The sequence below is a fragment of the Monopterus albus genome, unplaced genomic scaffold, assembly GCF_001952655.1.
Source record: "Monopterus albus unplaced genomic scaffold, M_albus_1.0 scaffold55.1, whole genome shotgun sequence".
NCBI classification, from domain to species: domain Eukaryota; kingdom Metazoa; phylum Chordata; class Actinopteri; order Synbranchiformes; family Synbranchidae; genus Monopterus; species Monopterus albus.
In genome coordinates, this window is record NW_018127935.1 from 785871 (window position 1) to 805704 (window position 19834).

A 19834-nucleotide genomic window follows, 5' to 3' on the forward strand; every position below is an offset into this window, starting at 1 on the left:
TTGGGCAAACTCCCATGAACCCTCCGCCACCCTGAAGAGGGTATAGAGCTGGTCCAGTGTTCCACGGCCAGGACGAAAACCGCATTGTTCCTCCTGAATCCGAGGTTCGACTATCGGTCGAATTCTCCTCTCCAGTACCCTGGCATAGACTTTCCCGGGGAGGCTGAGGAGTGTGATCCAACTATAGTTGGAACTCACCCTCCAGTCCCCCTTCTTAAAAAGACGGACCACCACCCCGGTCTGCCAGTCCAGAGGCACTGTCCCCGACCGCAGACGCATCTTGCCACACGTAAAAGGAAACTCACTCTTAAATACTAGGTACAAATTGTTATTTTGGACACGGTGGATTGCACATTATCTGACTTTGTTCTAAAATAAACTTATTTAGGCCTTAATCCAACTAACACTCAACATGATTCTAACAAGCCATAAAAGTTTTCACAACAATCCTCTGTATACTTTCTCTGAAAAAGAAATGAGAAGAAAACAGCTTGAGATCTTGGGAGGGGAAAAAGATCTCATCAAGTTGTTATTCCACACTGTAAACACACAGCAATAGGTGTTGTTCTGATGTTATGACCCAAGGCTGTAGTATTCCCCCCAACAATTTTTGAATGCATTAGCAAGTAATGAATTTGAGACAGCAAGGTGTTAAAAACTGCCTCTCTGTCTCCATGTGTATGTGTGGGGGCTTTCTCTAGTAAAAGGGAACCTGTTTAGGTCCCAGTAAATACAGCTGAACCCTCCCAAGCTGTTAAGACTTTTTACAAGCAAACATTTTGGCCCTTGTAAAGGCTGAAGGGGCTATTACTAAGTGTGTGCTGTGTGACACCTTGTTAGTCCAGATCAGGGGACAACAGAAGCCTGTGGAGAGTGAAGGCAGATGTTGTGCCCTGAATATTTGCTGCCTCCTTCAGCAAAAAGCATTCTTGGAAAAGTACCAGATTTCCTGAGGTAGATGATAAATAAGTCCAGCATAGCCTAAAACATATGCATCCACTTCAGATGACTGTGGGTTTTATAAGACAGTGACTATGAAAAGATCTATCTTTAACTGAAATTAAATTTTGAGTAATTTAGAGCAATTTAGCAAGGCAACATGTTAACTGGGGAAGGGCTTTCAAACAAGGGAATAAAATTGTGACACATTGAGGGTACTTGAGGCAGCATACTGTATGCCTTATTGCTTGTCTCAACAGCTGAGCAGTTAACATTGAGAGCAGGTGGTGCTAGGCTCTGATCTATCAATTATAACAGGTTTACAACTGCTTCTCTGTATGTCAAGCATAAGATTGCTTATTTGCTATTAAAATGAAACACCAATGAGGTTTTACGCATTCCGATGTAAAGCCAATCATGGCTAATTGTGCAGACTCGCCTCCAACAGGTTAATTCTCACACTGGTACTTTACAGCTTCTATGAAAAGCTGAGCCAAGCAATAGGACATAAAAACAGGGTTGTGGGAAACCGCATACGGTTCTTTTGTGTCAAGCGCAATCCGGCAGTTTTACGCTTCAAACTTATGTCGCGTTAACCAAACTCAAGGATCCACCGGCATGCAACCTGCACCTCATGTAGTACAATTCACATGGTGATGGAAATGAACATCTTCGAGGACTGATTTCTCTGTTTGTGTAACTGTCACGACAGCTCTGGAATATATAGTCACAATCAATGTGACTAAACAGCGCGATCAAGCATGGAACAACAAAAATGTAATCCAGCCCCGTGCGTTATGGCTGTACAATGGCTTTATTAGAGGTCTTGGTAACCCACCGACAATAGGAAGGGCGAAAGTGTACTTACCTTTAGGAATAGGCGCAGGAGCGTGAGGTGTATGAATAGAGAGGACGGAATTTCCAAACTTCATCCAACATGCAAAAACAAAACTAAACATGAGGTACTCCATTACTGTTGTAGTGCGTTTTCCCGAACAGAGTGTTCGGTATGGACTATTGCCTCCCAGACAACAGTGATCAGGATTATTCCTGAGGGTCAGAATGCTCTCGCGATATTTAAGAAAATAACTCCTCTGGTAAATATAGCGTTTTCTGGCCGTGCAGGTCTTGAAACAGCTATTTCTGCCTGAGGGAGGAGTTGTAAAAATACAGCAATTCAGGGTTATTAGAAAACTACAGGCGTGGTTGCTTAATTGCGACTGCAGCTACTAGTGAAGTCACAGACCATGAAAAGCGAGTGTGAAGATAACGGTATTCACTTGTGACACATGGACTTCCAGCGCGAAACGTGGGACTTAGCACAGCTGCATTTGAACCCCTCCACCCCTGGATCTCAAATATCTCTCCCCTGCTCCCCTCCCCCAGAGCTCGCAGCGCTTGGCTGACCCACACTGCTCCTCCAGCAGGATAACACCCTCTCACATGAGACTTTATCCAGGCTCATTAAAGTAAGACATGGAATAAAATGACAAAACCGCACCTAAAAGACTAAATCAGTAAAAAAAAAAAAATTTTTAAATGTAATATTTGCTACATTTATCAGCCTCTCCATTCTTTTGAATCCATTTAAACCAAGCCAACCACTCAGGAAAAATACTTTCTGTATTATTAGCAAATGAGTCAACATATGAATGTGACCAAAATCACAACCAGGGTGATACCTGACTGCTAGATATTTATTAGGGCTGCACTATAAATCGGTTTATGAGTATGATTTACTAAGCTGTATTAACCAATAGCAGAGAGCAGTAAAAGTTCTAAAGATGTGTCCATACACCAGGTGGATAGCTTGTTGGTTAACACCACTGACTTTGGTACGGCAGGCTGGGGTCCAAGCTCTATGTGTTTATCTGTGGGACTGCAATAACCATCAGCTCTTACCAACACTTCAGCCTTTCCTGATGTAAACGGTTTTATTTGCTGTTGCTGTGCATCTCTAGAAGATCAATAGTGCCAAGACTGAGTTATGCTTCTTTGTGCAATATATACTTGCACAGACAATTTGTGAAATCATTCAAGAAATTTTAAAACTTATGTCATTATTTTGAAATGGTATTTCATCATTCTTACTTAATAGAATTGTTAGGGGTTAGTTTTATTGTGATTATGGACATTATTATTTCAGCGTGCTATTTTTCAAAAGTCTGTTTTTATTTCATAATGCCTTTTTATGTCCCGTTACTAGGGTAGCCTAAATGGGACATTATGTTCATGCTGCTGTCTGCGACTCTGCAATAGACATGCTCTTTAACACATTAAGTCTCGAACAATTAAAAGCAGAAACTATATTTTTAGAGTAGATGGATAGGAATTTGCATAGTGGTACAGCACTAATAAATATCTATTTCAGTAGACTTCTTACAGTGGTGGAGCCGTACAGTTTCTGTATTAATCTGTATTCACCCTTTCATTTTAGAGTACTGTAGAGCAGTCAGGTATCACCCTGGTTGTGATTTGGGTCACATTCATGTGTTGACTCATTTGCTAATAATACATCTTTAATTACCAAAATGTATTTTTCATTAATTTTTTGTTGACTGATTCATTTGCTAATTCCTGCAGCTCTACTTTTTACCACTTCTCTATACTGTACACAGTATTAGAGAGACCATCAAACAGTCTCATAACTAATAAATCACAAATATGGAATTTAAATTAATCATTAAAATGTCAAATAAATGGAAACGGGACAATTATTACCATTTAAATCTGATTATACAGTAGTTAATCACATAACCTCGTAGCCAATGAAGGCCTGAGTTAACTAATGTTGTGGATGTTAGTGCTGCAGCAGTGTGCACATGCAAAACTCAAGAAATGAAGAGGGAAAAGTACTGAAAAACAGAAACAAGACATTAAATACAGCTTCAGTTTAGTGTTGGACTGTACCTGTGTCCCAGCATCTCAGCCAACCTTGAAATCAATACTTTGTCTTGTTTGCATCTGTCACTCCTAATTAGGAAGAACAGAATTTCCTGTTCAAGTTTGCATGGTAGCTGCAGTGACTGCGAGCAGCCAGATTGTTTTCCTTAATAACGTCACCAGGTTTATGGTTTTGAGTTGAAAGGGAGCAGAAGCTGACTTTTTTTTTTAGTTAAATGACTTCTTTCCAGTGAGGCCCAGATAAACCTTATAAATAAAGAGCCATGCCAGAAAACTGAACACTGAGTACTTTACTTGGCTGTTCTTTTTCAGCACCCAGCTGACACTAAAGTGACTGCTAGGCATGCATGCACTGTATATGGAGAATAGTATGTCACAAGAAATGTACCACACTGGATCTTGCGTCCTCTCACATATTCAACCACAAAAGGTAACGTCTAAATTACTAAAACCAGACAGCACAAAGCAAGTTAAAACAAACACGGTTTTGCAGATTTACAAAGATGTCTTTCCTACATATTTGAATTCCAAATGAGTGTAATTTAATGGCACAGTGACAAATATCTAACAGCGATGTTTGCCATGTGGGTTAGTGAGGAAATTCTCTGCAGCTGGAAAATAAGTGTGTTTGCGGTGCAGGATCTCATTGCTGTATCTTGGCAGCATGTAATAGGATATGTCTTGCTTCACTAGCTCAAATCTTAGCACCTACCAAACATGGAGAAGCGCTAGTGAAACTGATTACAGCTGGACAAAATGTAAAAAGTTATACAAGAATGATGAAGTCATCCGCTTTCATCTTTTTAGGTCAGAATTTGCAGAAATGTGGATCATTTTAAATGCATGCAGCAGTGGCTACGGTACTGATGGCAAGTTGTGGCAAGTTGGGTTTAAAATGTTTGTGGTCTGGCTGACAAAATAACATTTAATTACACAAAACTGGCAGATACAGAACACAGAATCTGGGAGACTGCTGCGGTGAGTGGGGTGAGGAAGGAGGAGAAAGCCAGGAGCTCATCAGGACAATGAGGCACACCTGCACATGATTATTCCTGCTATATATCTGCCTGTGTGTATGTACTGTAGCAGACTTTGGCCTGCAGCACACATAGATTGCACAGCTAAATTTGGCTGTTTAGCTACCTGAAAAGAGGATACTTGCTGTTGGGAACCTTCCTACAGCACAGGTGGCATGTTCTTAAGCCTCCTTTTTAATTTTGGCTTATTTCAGGACCAAATAAAACATACAAGCCTCCAGCCCTCACTGCCCTTGAATTAGCAAAAGACTAAACAGTCTGAACCGTTGAAGCTTCCTGACGACAGTAGACCAGCCTCTATTTCAGCACTGTTGTGGAGACAGTGGGTTTGCAGGCGCTGTTTAAATTTAATCAAACTGAATGAAGAAACAGGATACATTAGGAGAAGCAGACTGTAAAGGAGATGCCTAATATTGAAAATAAAGCTAAAAATTCCTTTAAGGGAAAAAAAGGACTCAATAAAAATTGGACACATTAGGAAAGTAAGGCAGAAATTGCACCTCCATTCATTCACGTTTTATGACTACCATTGAAATGTTTGAATATATAACCTAATAAAAAAATAATGTGTTGTACTGCTTTAGGCAATATCTAAGCTATCATTTTTTGTAACCCTCTTTTTGGTAGTACTCTAGGTCCAGATGGTTTTGCATTTTCCCTGGTGAGTCACATTTCCTAGAATCTGTGTCCCCAAACTTGTGATTGAGAACCCACAATTGCATCGTGATTGTAAAATTATGTTTTATTTTCATCCCAAAAGCTTTGTTCAGTCCATGGAAAATTTAATTACTAGTCCAGATACAGTAAGTGGAAAGGGGAGCGCTCCCGGCCTTCGCTCAGCTCATTTTTCTGAGGACTCATCACTGTGCCATCCATGGACGGGATCTGTCTACGTTCATTCTGCTCACGAGGCCACAGGGCATCCATTGACATAAGCTGTGGTCTAGGCGCTTAAGTTAAGTGTTGGTCAGTTTTTGGTTAAGTACTGTAAAAATTCTCATTCGTCAGCTTTCCTTTATTTCTATGATATTTAACCAAATAATTTTAGCTGAACTGAATCATATGTCATAAACAAATGAAATACCTTGGCAGCTTTCTCATTACATCTTGTTAGAAATGAACTCAGTCTAAGTGGCAGTGTGAGTGTTACAAAACATATTTGTTAAAGTGCATAAGTTGTGTATGAGCATAATTTTTAGGAAACTGTATTGATGTGGTCTGAAATATTTCCAGTCACTGATTTGTTCTTAGGAGTGTCAGTGTAAAAGTAAACAACCATTCCCCATTTTGCTGTCTTTACCCCAGTTGTGTGTACAGTATGTGTTGTTTCCCAAGACTGCGTTTACAGAGATGCTTCAGCCGTTTGTTTGTCACAGCGGGTTTATACCACAAATACCAGAAATTGCAGTTACTGTGTACTTTTGGGAGGCAACTGCAGACACCCTAATACTGAAATCTGGTGTGTATTTCTTTTCCATGTTGATTAGAAACACTTCATGCATAGTTTCCAATAGGAATCTGGTTTTACTGATTTGTTATCATAACCCTAACAGAGCATACCGGACTCAGTCTTCACAGTACCATTTAAAATCAACTAAGGTCTTTCAACAATATTCAGAATGTGGCTCGACTTATGGATGATGCTGCCGGCCTACTGAGCAGCCTGTCTGTCCGTCCGTCTGTCTGTCTGTCCACACATCCTCTCTCCAGTTCTTCAGCTGTTCAGCCTTTGGGCCGTCAGTCCGAGTTTCTATGCTCCTGAGGCCCCTTTATCTAATCTGCACAGTCGTTCAGTTTATTTCATTCACTACTAGACTGGCCATGTAGTAATCTGCTCAGAGACTTTCCAGCTTTCATTTTGGATACCTGTTTTGTTATCGACCCAACTAACATGCCTGCTGTGGTGGTGTTAGTTTGCAGCTCCTGTCTTTCATACTTCAGATTCACTTGTATAACTAATTGTTTCATTGCTGCAATGCTTTGACGAGTTTAATTATAGGGGAAGTCTATGAAAGGGAATGTCACTCAAAACAGAATACCACTTAGTGTAGATGGAGAAAACATCTGTGTTTTAACAAATCACTGTTGCAGTGACATCAGTAACATTGTTTCTGTGTGGTGTGAGTGTTTAATTCATACCAAACATAGAGTGTGCCATTCTAATATTATAGCACAGTTCCCACAAATACAGACATGTTTTTTTTTGTTTTGACAGCATACCTCTAGAGAGGGTGATTTCTAAGGAAGTCTCAACAGTGAACTGCACTAGGAATTTGTATGCAATAGTGAACATTCAACTTTGGTAGTACAAGTCTCTGTACTGACATTTACTGTATTTGGAAACAGTTTTTAGTGACTATAACTGAACTTTACAAGGAGTTCAAATGTAAGAGTGATCATCACCTTATGGTGCCCGTCCAGCAAAACATTTACAGCAGCAGTTAATGTCAGAAGTGGTTTTGATATAGAAAAAAACAACAGAGAAAAAGGAGCTTATGCTAATGTCATTATGTTTGTTTATGCAATTTATGTAGATAGTGGAATTAGCATGTACTATTTCCACCAAGGCTATACAGTCTTCTTGTTCTTGGTTGTGTTTGTCAAAAAATGTGGGAAGAGATTTCCATGAAATCTGATACAGTGTTAGGTCACAGACTAGGAAACAAGTGACTAATTCAAGATGTACAGCCAGGGAGTTGTTGAAGAATTTGTTAACATGGCATAATGAAAAATGTTTTACTTTTTTTAAACTATTTTTTCATGAACTACTGCAGCTACTTAGAGGGAAAACATATGGCACACATAACACGATGTCATATCACACTATACTGTATATTTTAAAGGAGATATACAGTAGATCTGGATGCAGATTTTAAAAAAAAACTAGGCATAAACAGGATGGAAAGCACTCAGTAAACACACATATCTACAAAATGCTGAACAATACTTGACATGTTTTAAAATCTATACTTAAACTCATATTACATTATTTCATAAACTAGTTTCCATTTTCCCAACAGAAGGTATTGTTGTTTGAAGACTTGTCTTTTGCTAACAACAACAGCATATTGACATTAGAGTGTATTACCATGACAAACACAAGGAAATGTCAGTAGTTTTACAGGCACATTTGGTAATAAACCAAAGAAAGTGGCAAATTTAAATTTTATCCCTGTCGCTAGATCACAAGAAAATGGAATAAAAAATCTCACCCTGCCCATGTCCTCTTTGGCTCTACATTTACATGCCTCCACTGTTCACGTTGTTTGCCAACCACAGCTTGATCAGCCCTCCTCCCTTCTCAGCCTGAGAGTAGCTCTTTTCATTGAATCATGTTTTAGTTCTTTAGGTTGTACCCAAGGTTAACTACTTGAGGTTACTGGCTTAATTTAAAATGTAAAATAATGTGTTGGACAGTTAATGATAATGGACAGTTTAGGAATTTTGCTATACAAGGTCCTATCTACAGTAAGTGGTAATTACAGTACTCGGAAAGATCAACTAATTAGACAAGCAAGTCTCAGTGGTTTTACATTTTACATTTACATGATCTGACCAATTTAATGATCAAAGTAACTAATTGCATTGTAAGAAGCTCACAAGGTCCCTGATCATGATTACTGTTTAAAAAAATTAGTTTTGAGGATCACTTGTTTTACATGCCTAATCCATTGTGTTTGGTGAAGAAACAAAAATCAAAAGAACTGTAGACATCACAATATCACTTAAATCTTTTTATTTTTTTTATTTGCATTTTTTTTTTTATTTTGCATCAACTATTTGCACAATTTAAGCTTTGCATTCATTGCATGACTGAATGGTTTCTAAGTTCACAGTATCAGTGCAAAAGTAGAAGAATAAGGACTTTTAACTCTTGTAACTGACCGGGAGTAGCTAAATTCCCTTTACAGTATATCACATTTTGACTTAAATCTTTTGGTTTTAAACACAATCAAAGAGCCTTCAGATGACATAGCAGCAGCATCTTGTACTGTTAATGCATTCTACCAAACAAGACACACCTGATCTAGCTAAAGAGTGTGGCTTCTCTACAAACCAGTTTAACTTAAGCCATGTAAACAGGATAGACTGCAAAAACAACCATGTTACTTAACTGTGTTGTTAATCTTGAAATCAAGTTTTAAATGCTGCTGCTAAAAATAAATTTGCTTATAGTAATCTAATTCTATTAATACTACAGTGTAAACATTAGCTCTTCAAACTGGCAGTTTATAATGCTTTTAATAACACAAAAGCTTTTAAAAACCTAAAGCTAGTAAAATTCTGTTAATATGGATTTTTCTGGCTGTTTCCCAGAGTCTCAGATGGCATACATGTGGAGAAAAAATTGTATATTATGATGATACAAAATAATTCTTAATGCTGATGTAGCACATAGATAATGTCTTTGCTACAGTGCTTTACCTTATACGATCTCTACTCTGACTGATGGCCATACTAATTAAATCATGTTTGAATTTTACTATGATGCACGGTGCACAAGAGTACGTATATGGCTTTTTCATAGAAAGGTTTTATATAACTCCGTATTTTTGAGACAGGTAGAGTTGTCACATGTAATGAACAGTGACACACCAGGACATTTATGCAAAATATAACATACCATATGGATATTTAGGCAATTTAATGTACAAACCTCCCTTAAAATATTATTTTGTCTTTATACATCAGGTGCAGGTGTGTAATTCACAGAGCCAGCAGTAGCCACAATGACAGTAGCATGCATTTTAACCTGAGTTTGTCCAAAAATACAGTGGTCAGACACTAATATCTGAAAAACCTATGACATAAGCATGTTTGTTCATTTGGGTTGTGCTGAGTTATTCTTAAATGAAAACCTGGCTCCCTCTTGTGGTCCAGACTGAGCCAGTGCATCAGGCTGTAACCCATCAGTTTCCAAATCTACACAGTTCACACTGCATTGCTATAAAGGCAATAAAAACATTGCTTTGTATCCTATGATAGCTTATGTTTCCAGTAAAACACACGCAAGTGCACTCATAACACACAAACACACACACAAAGCAGTGCACCCATATTGCTCTATGTGGGCAAATTGTTAAATACCGGTAGACCAAAATCTAACTCAATAAACAGGGGAATTTAATATCTGAACTACAAATTACTACATTACCCAAATCTTTCAGTGCTCACACAGTATAGCTACAAGCCTACTGTTGTATATACAGTAACATCTTGGCCTGACCACCTTTGCATCCAGACCATGACACCAATCTGTCTTTCACAAACTGTATAACAGCATCTGCCTTTTAACTGTGTTCCATTTTAATTTGCTTGTATATGAAGGTCTATTCAAGTTTTTATAGTAGAAACTAATGATTCTGGGCCCACATACGCTCAGCAACCATAATGCAAACACAAATGAAACCTTTCCACACCAACACTATGTAAAAACACTGCACTGTGTGACCACAGCCCAGTAGTGTGTTTTAACAACCAACCTGAGCAGGTAAGACTACAACAAACCTTCTATTTCATTGCTCATGCAAAATTATAACATTTATGTGCCTTTTGGTACTTTCATTAATCTACCCATTTTGTTTGGCTAGAATAATGAAGGTAGATTGTTCTGTATTAGGGCATTTGGGACTCATCATCATGGCTTTGTGGCCTTGTACTTCAAAGAATGTTGCTTGTTTCATGGAAATCCAGCTGGAATCCTAGTTAGTAGCCTCAAAGTACATGAAATCCTGTACAGAAACAAAAAAGTATTAACAGAAAAGCAGAGGTGATAAAGTAACTTTGATCTACTGCCTAACTGCAGTTAAACATATCAGCCAAGGCGTATAATTTATTCACTGATATGTCGCTGCTATATCGCTGAAAACATGCAGAGAGTTTCGCTGTTTTAACAGATGTAACTTTCACTACTGTAGAAAGTGGCTCTGACAAGCTGTTCTGCATTTGCAGAAACTGGGGTGGTTGGAGGTCACATTTCCCACAAACTGTAGTCTAAGTGGTGCATTAAGTGGCAGGCACATTTCCAAATACTAGTGAAGAGGGACATGAGGTTACCGCATCTGTAATGGCCACATTCTGGCAACAGTTAATGTGCTGTGTGAGAATCCTAAATGGAACTTTACAGGATGTTACTTTTTGAGCAAGCTGAGGGCTATGAGTTATATTAAAATGCTAATTATTGCACTTACAATGAGAAAACATGCGCCGATCATTACAGCCTTCATTCTCACATCCAGATCCATAGGGAACTGGATACCAAAGTTGTCTGCATCGGTGAATGCTTCCCGCAGAAGTCCTGTCCACTGCTTACTAATTTTTCCAATCTTACTGACTTCATCCATCGTCAGTATCTGAGGAAAGAGTTAAAGACAAGAAAAGCTGCTGACACGTGTTGCATTAGGATAAAGATCAAACCCTAAAGTTGTTTGGTTTTATTGGACGGAGATCACGGAACAATTCACAGTCTCATCGAACTGCAGCTTTTTTTTCTGCTGCCACAGCAACTTAAGTTTTGTAACCTCAATAACGACTTCAAAGCAGTTAGAGAGGAACTGAAATGGTAATGTAATGCTTCAGTTGCCTTTTCTCTGGGTTCTGGTAAAAGGTCTTTATCACTGACCCAAATCCCTTCACAGCTCAGTCCAATAAAACCAACTGAGCTGTGAAACAATGGCCACACTGTACCACACAGGAGCATTCCCTGTACAAACGCTGCATCCAAGCTACAGCCTGCTCTGATTGGAAACATATTTCTGGCTTCAGAGCATGAGAAGGATCCCTTACAAAAAAAAAACAAAAAACTGGGGGTGTTAACATTACTATGTCATGTTATAGCTTCACAAATTTAATGGGTTTCTGTGTTAAAATAAAAACCACCTCAAAGTCAACATCTGGAAGGCAGCTCCATCCACAGAAGGGCCCATGGATCTTCAGTACAGGCTCATTGTGCTCATTCGCAACGATGAATTTTGGGGACAATGGATGCCACTGTTGTATAATGTAGCCCACTATGTTACCAGGGGGAGCCTGCACCTCCAGCTGAGTGGGAGATTGTGAAAACAGCGTGAACTGTAGCCGTGTCCTCAGAAGAAACAGTTTTAAAAATACATGCAAAATTAGAAGATGTGAGCTGTGAACAGTATGGTGAACAGAGGCCTCCTTAAAACATTGTAATTTCAAAGTGAGCACATCTAAAAGTGATTCCACCCACCTCTTGTAAACAACAAGGAAAGAAGCAAGACATGCACTTAAGTGGTCTGATGATGGTGATAACCTCTTGTCCGAAATTGTTGAGAATATGGATGGTGAAGGAGCGCATGGGACCGCAACACTGGCGACTCAAACAGTCATTCTCCTCAACGGCGTAGAACACATTCTGACCCATGGAGTTCCGGACCTCATACTTGTTGTTGCTTTCAAAACCAACAAGAGCTGTGGGGATGAAAAATATATCATAATTGGCTTTTGTTAAACACACTTGTGCAGAAAATTAGCAGCAGAAGGCGTATTTCCTTACTGTACCTTCAACAAGCTCCACTTTCTGTTTGATGAGTAGCTGATCCACCTAGAATAAACAGATAAGCATATACAGTACACTGGATTAAAATCTATTCACTTATGTCTTTTAATTGCTCTAGTTATGTGGAGTAGCCATAAACATGCTAACATTTTGCATCTGACCAGTAAAACCACATTCTTGCATGGGCCTCTGAGCTGTTGCATCAGAGTAGTTCAGCGATGTAGTGCAATGATGTCACAACGTTTTCATTTGACCTGTAAATTGTTTTCTGCTGGACATTTTAAGATACTTCTCAAGCCCCACTAAGGTTTATAAATGCTCCAGCGCAGACTCTGGTGTGCAACAAACAGCTTTTGGGCTCTTAATCTGCTGAGTGGAAAAGGTCAGCACCATCAACTTACAGTATCATCAGCTCACTTCCCATAGGCCCTTTTCACAGCTGACATTTTGGCTTGCTATAGTAGGAAAAGCACAAGGATAGCTGATACAATTCCTATATCTAAGTGTCCAGTATACTTTGAGGAAGCTGCAGGATTTCATACATGCTAATATTACTAATATCATATTCATCATGAGCAGCAGTTGAAGTAACTAAATACAATTACTCATGTACTTAAGTGCAATTATGAGGAATTTGTAGTTATTTTTATTTTGTGCTACTTCATACTTTTATTTCACTGTAGAGGCAAATAATGTACATTTTACTTCACTACTTTTATTTTTAGAAATGTATTTACTAGTTACTTTTCTGAACCTGATTAATGTGTTGAAGTATGATTTTTAATAGCACAAGAACATATGTTTAATGTCAGTATTTGGTATAATTTTCTTCAGCACAACCTCATTTTTTGACCTGACAATTATTTGTACATATTGACATACAACATCAATATGCATAATCATCTACTCCTGTACAATCATACGACTTTATTGAGCTTCACTGTAAAATTCACAAGCTACCCAGCAGAATGTAAAGTGCCTCAAAATATAAGCATATAAGCTACTTAAAACTAGCGCCCCCTTTACCAGCTGCAACATTAAATGTGATGTACATGGCAATACATCAGTAATCCAATAAGGTGATATACATTAATGTTAAATGTGCCATTCTGTATAATGAGTACTTTTAATTTTAATTAATTCTTTATTTATAACACATAGCTTTTCCAACTGTGACACACAAGGTTATCAGTGGTTGCTATACCTCCCACTCTTCAAGGTTATCAGTGGTTGCTATACCTCCCACTCTTCACATGTACGGTGTGAAAAACATAAGTTTGAGGAAATACACTACTTAAGTAAAATTAAGATGAAAAATAGCAGTGATAAATTAACAGCATTTCATAGTGATATATATAGAATGTACTCATCTAAAAAGGAAGTTACCATCGAATGGATATGGGGGCAAAATGTAATCCTGTTATTCCCTCCTTTTTCTCTTTCAGTTTCTACTGTGCTGATGTTTTGACCGGTGATGCTGGCAGGCTGGAACTGAGTAGCCTGGACTGCTGTTTCCTGTTCCTGAGGTAATCGTACTCACTTCCTGTTTCCTGTTTCTTGTACTTGTGTCATATTGTGCTTGCTACCAGATTGTTTACGGACTAAGCTAACTATTCTCTAGGTTTATCTGAATTTTTGAGTTAACGACATACCTGTACTACTTAAGCACCTGTGTTACAGAAGTTCTTGCTAATTACCTAGTTTAACTTGCTACTTTAGGTCAGCTAGCTAAGCTAGTAGCTTTGCTAGCTTAGAAGCTACCTAAGGTAGTAGCTGAGTAGAGAGCAATGGCTTATCCCTCTTCCTCTCCTTTCTGTTGCTCGGAGTGTTGCATGTTCAGTTATTCCTCTGCCTCTTTCAGCAATAATGGTACTTGTAATAAATGTCAGATGCTATCAGCATTGGAGGTGGCGCTGCGCACCATAGAGAACAACCCAGCTAAGCATGCCCATGTAGTTGGTACAGAGGATCCTAGACATAGCTTAGCCATGGCTAGCTGCCCCCCAGTGCTTCCCTAGCAGCCAGGAGCTCAGCGAGGTGGCTGGGTGACAGTTCGCAAGAGTCGTAGCTCGAAGCGAATGCCAACGGTGCATCACCTGCCTGTTCACGTTTCAAATTGATTTTCCCCACTCAGCCACACACCCGCTGAGAAAACAACTCTGGTAATTGGAGACTCCATAGTCAGAAACGTTAAGTTATAAACACTGGCAGCCATAGTTAAACGTATTCCTGGGGCCAGAGCGGACGACATGGAGTCCTGTTTGGAGCTGCTGACTAAGGATGCGTGTAAATATGGTAAGGTTGTTATTCATGTCAGTGCTAATGACTCCTGACTTTACAAGTCTGAGGTCACTAAAATTAATGTGTAACTTTGTCGGACTCTGTAGTTTTCTCTGGACCCCTACCCAATGTGACCAGTGATGACATGTTTAGCCGCATGTCATCATTCAACCGCTGGCTGTCTAGGTGGTGCCCAGAAAATAACGTGGGCTTCATAGACAACTGGAAAATATTTTGGGGAAAACCTGGTCTGATTAGTAGAGTTGGCATCCATCCCACTTTGGGTGGTGCGGCTCTCTTATCTAGAAATCTGGACGAGTTTGTTTTACAACCTAAATTATGACAACCCAGAGTTGAGTCCAGGATGCAGGGTCGCAGTCTTACACGCCTCTCTGCTGTCTCCTTGCAGCTGCTACCCACCCAACGCTCCCAGTACCCCATAGAGACTGTGTCTGCCCCCCGCCCACCTAAATTATATAAATCAAGAATCAACTCCAGAGGAGTTATTCATAAGAACCTAATTAAAATTAAGATGACTCCTCTTTTAGTAGAAAGTAATAGGGCAATCAAATGTGGACTATTAAATATCAGATCTCTCTCATCTAAATCTCTGTTAGTGAATGATTTGATAAGTGAACATCACATTGACTTATTGTGTCTTACTGAAACATGGTTACAGCAGGAAGAATATGTCAGCCTAAATGAATCCACTCCACCTGGTCACAGTAACTGTCACATCCCTCGAAACACAGGCCGAGGTGGTGGCTTGGCAGCGATCTTTGACTCAAGCCTATTAATCAACCCTAGACCTAAACATAGTTATAACTCATTTGAAAGTCTCACCCTGAGTCTCTCACACCCAAACTGGAAAACTCAAAAGCCTGTTCTGTTTGTTATTGTATACCGTCCACCTGCTCCTTATTCAGAGTTTTTAAGTGAATTCTCAGACTTTCTGTCTGATTTAGTGCTTAGTACAGATAAAATAATCATAGTGGGTGACTTTAATATTCATATAGATGTTGACAATGACAGCCTCAACAGTGCATTTAATTTATTATTGGACTGAATTGTTTTTTCTTAAATTGTAAATAAACCCAGTCACTGCTGTAATCACACTGTTGATCTAGTTCCGACATATGGCATGGAAACTGAACACTTAATAGTTTTTGATTTGGCGCAATACTAACAAATTTGAATTGACTTGAATATAGTACCCTGAGCAAGCTGATGTGAAAGAAGGTAACCTGACACTTATTATTTCCTTGGCTAGCAAATTAGCAGGTAAAATGCAAGTTGGCTCAGTGTACTAAGTGACATATGACATAAGAAAAAAAAAGAAAGTTTACATGGATACTTACTTGAGTCAGATATTCTAATCCAGGTGGACAGCCTGGGATTCCCGGGCTGGGCACAGGAAACATATTCATTTTGTCAGACTGAAGGGAGACCTGTTGATGAATGAAAATGTTTTAAACTGATGTACAGCGCCACCTTGTGTTTATGTAGGTAACATTCATAAACAAGCCTAAATAAATAGCAACAGATGGACAGATGTGTTTTATTTTTACATATATCTGTCTGTGTATCGTTATCGAGTTAATTAGACATACAAGAGCGCAGCTGTCCTGTTTATTCTAGGCTACCGCATTTGCCTTTATTATTAGCGAACGGCGACCAGCGCGTCACACAGGCTGCTGCAGACCATGGTGGGCGATGTACAGTGGATAATCTTGTTTGTATCTGGAAGTGACGGGCTTCATGACGTGAAGACCACCTGCAGAAAAAAGCCCCACTCCATTTGTTTAGACGTAAACAGACCTAAACTCGTCGCATCTAAACTGCAGCTCATTTTAGAGCAGATCTCAGTGACCGATTGTGTTAAATGTGTGATTGTTTGCTGCCTATGAATATTTCGTCAGTTGCTAAACAGAGCGCACGCCGAGGTTTTTTTTTTCTGGTTACTTTTTCATTCACACGAGTCAGCAAATGGTTAAAAGCAACGAGATATCGCCAACAGGAAAGTCTGTCGTGATATATATATGTATTAGCTTGAGGGAGACAGCGTTACCTCAGATTCAGGAATACTCACCGATATTTTATCTGCTACTTAACAGGCCACTCCGGAACCAAGGCTACGGAATGAAGCTCTAATCTCACTGGTCGACGACATCCTACGTCACATCTTTATGGGCCAATGAGGAGGCAGGCAAGTAAAACATAACATATTAGACTCAAATTAATTCCTCCAGAACGACATGAAATAGAAAAGATATTGAATATCAATTTAGGTCAAGTCACAAGCGCAATGAAACAGTCTGCTGTATAGATGGAATAGGTCACTTCACCTAATTTCACTTAATCTTGTAAATTTTTCTGGTATGTATATATGTGTGTACTCCAAATACACATGTTCACGCAAATATTCCAAATACCCACTGAAACAGTCAGAATAAGAGTCAGTGTGTTTTATTAGAATGTTTAAAAAAATAAAACAAAAATGTTTCTAAATAATAAAATATGTGTATGATGATGTGATATACAGTACATAAGGACTGACGGATGCATGCTGTGCTTCCATCTCCTGTTAAAACTGTATTTACACTATCACATATCAAGCAGTTATCTTGTTATAGCTACTGTATTCTGCAAATTGCATGTTATGACAGACACTGTACATTAGTTTTTTCAGTGGTAGAGTAATATTTAACAGCTGTAACCACAAAGCTTTATTCCATGTGACTCGGTGGCTTACACAGTCAATTCAGACATGAAGGCAAAAGTTCTCTGGATACGCTTTTGCACAGATAAAGTTCATACTCATCAGAACATTTTAAAAGACTTTCATGGGAGTCATTTTGACATAATATAGATGGGTGTTGCTGATGTCATTGTTTTGTCATTACTGCTGATATGGAATGCTTTTTGTCTTTTTCTGCATATATTCTAAGAAAATACATTTGATATGAAAATTCACTCTGGCCAGATTTTGTTGTAGTACTTTGATGACTGCTTGATTTCATCTTTCAGAGCCAGGTCTTTCAGCCATGTGCAGCATTACCTACTGACATGTACTTTTTTATAAGAAATTGTTAGTAGTTAGTTAAAATAAAAAGTAGTGGAAGAAGTACTGTGATTATTATTTTTTTTTTACTCAAGTAAAGGTAGTTACAATAAAAGTCCTACTTTCAAAATGTTACTTAAATAAAAGTAGAAAGTATTAGCATCAAAATATACTTAAAGTACAAAAAGTACAATGACTCATTATGTAGAATGGCACCATTGACATTAATGTATATCAGACTATTGGATTATAATTACTGATGCATTATTGTGTTCATCACTTTAATGTTGCAGCTGGTGAAAGAGGAGGGAATTTAAATATTTCATATGCTAAGTACATAGCATATGAAGCTGGATAGCTTGTGAAATTTCCACTAAGGATCTATAACATCTGATGATTATACTGTATTTTGTTTTTATAAATCTCATTCTGAAAAGTAACTAGTAACAAAAGTTATCAAATAGATGCAGTGAGTACAAAGTACAATATTTTTCTCTGAAATGTAGTGAAGTCAAAGTATGAAGTAGCAGAAAATGAAACTACTCACCTACAGATACCTCAAAATTGTACTTAAGCACAGCACTTGAGTAAATGTAATTAGTTACTTTCCACCTCTGAAAGTAATTCATGCTATTACACATTTCAACTGAATCTGAAAAGGGAACAACTGATGTACACTTTGTGTTATTCTATTTTACCTTGTTTCCACTGGAGAGCAGTGTTGAGCTAATGATGCTCGGCCCCATGGTCATTACTAAGACTAATACAGAATTTGCCTTTTCATTGTAAAACAGAACACTCACAAACAGATACAGACACACAAACACACTATGCTGCTCTGTTACAAATGGCAGCATATTGTTGGGTCGAGTATCCTTATTTGCGGATACAAATTACCTGATTTGCTCAAGCACTACTGATTTCTCCAAGAAACACTAATGAGAACAAATGATAACTTGCACACAGATCTGCTGACACTTCAGGCACAGTCAACTAAAAGCACGTTTTAATTGATTCATGTTACACCGATTGCTTATAGTGACCTCAAATAGTCTAGAAAACACGTCCTATACCATGTAGTTTTTTTCTGCTTTACAAATTAAAAAATGGTTTGAATAAAGCATAAATATCTGCTTATATTTTTACAATAGCTACACATTTTTACAGTTTTTGGTATCTGTTTAATTAAGCGAATGCACATTATATGACGTGAAAAAAAATTGAAATGTTTGTAGCATTATGTGCCAATTTTATCATCCTGACTCCCAACAAGAGCTCTGAAACTTCTGTTTTTCATCAGTGAGATCAAAACAAAGTAAAGCAATGACTTTGAAATGGTGGCCTTCTCCTCTCTCATCTGAATAAACAGACTGGACAGTCAGGGGTCTCTGAAAGCCAGTCATATTGTCTTTCTGACTCCAAGAGCCAAGTTACTCCCACCAGGGGCTTGTATTTGTGTGTGTGTTTCTCTGAGTGTGCGTGTATGCGCCAATTGTATGCTGTCTACGCTCTACATTCCTACCTGTTATCCAATTTTTCTGTGTTTGTGGTTTTTTTTGGGGGGGGGGTTGCATGTGTCTGTGAAGGTGGTGCTCTTTACCCGCATGGGTAATCTTTTGTGCACTCCTAACGAGGCTGTCATATTCAGCGCATAATGAGGAGCCTAAAGATGAATGTAAAAATGCTTCCATTACACCGCTTTCAACCGCTTGTTCATTAGGTTAGCATAAGGTTACAATACATTACTCTAGTCCCAGTATTCCGCACACAAAATTGCATGTGTCACTGAGGGGTTGTGTGTTAGTTTGCCGTGATAATCTTCATTTGTGTACACACAAACACACACACAGGCACATAGTGTTACCTGTCCAAACTTAACCAAGCCGCAACACAACACTCATTCTCAGTCTACTCTAAGTCGGACTTTTTCATGTAATGTTGAAGAATATCTTGGAAATTTTTGCAACACAAGGGTTTTCTCCTACTCAATTATTCACTCCCCCGACACAAAAAATGCAAATATATTTTGTATCTTTCCATCATTTGTGGATGTCCAAATTTGCCACAATCACTGCTTTTGTTATCCCTGTC

At 38.6% G+C, this 19834-nt stretch overlaps 2 protein-coding genes across 5 annotated transcripts in view; both read right to left on the reverse strand.

Moving 5' to 3' along the window:
- plod2 (procollagen-lysine, 2-oxoglutarate 5-dioxygenase 2) overlaps window positions 1-2215 on the reverse strand; it is a 27830-nt gene extending 25615 nt beyond the window's left edge. For both annotated transcript variants that reach the window (XM_020602246.1, XM_020602245.1), the window contains exon 1: window positions 1808-2215. In XM_020602246.1, the coding sequence (XP_020457902.1) occupies window positions 1808-1910 (103 nt within the window). In that variant the 5' untranslated portion in view covers window positions 1911-2215. The remainder of the gene's footprint in view (window positions 1-1807) is intronic.
- Window positions 2216-8604: 6389 nt separating this feature from the next.
- On the reverse strand, window positions 8605-16862 carry LOC109961447 (phospholipid scramblase 1). Of its 3 annotated transcripts, none has more exons than XM_020602251.1 (7): window positions 16772-16857; window positions 16041-16130; window positions 12405-12447; window positions 12094-12314; window positions 11760-11921; window positions 11072-11233; window positions 8605-10612 (listed from the first exon to the last, which is right to left on the reverse strand). In XM_020602251.1, exons 2-7 carry the CDS (start codon window positions 16107-16109, stop codon window positions 10583-10585), a joined length of 687 nt encoding a protein of 228 aa, XP_020457907.1. In that variant the 5' UTR covers window positions 16110-16130; window positions 16772-16857; the 3' UTR covers window positions 8605-10582. The 3 variants fall into 3 exon arrangements, with proteins under 3 accessions (XP_020457907.1, XP_020457908.1, XP_020457905.1); XM_020602252.1 differs by lacking the exon at window positions 8605-10612 and adding an exon at window positions 11568-11661 and having other exon boundaries at window positions 11132-11233; window positions 16772-16861; XM_020602249.1 differs by lacking the exon at window positions 8605-10612 and having other exon boundaries at window positions 11146-11661; window positions 16772-16862.
- Window positions 16863-19834: the final 2972 nt, after the last annotated feature.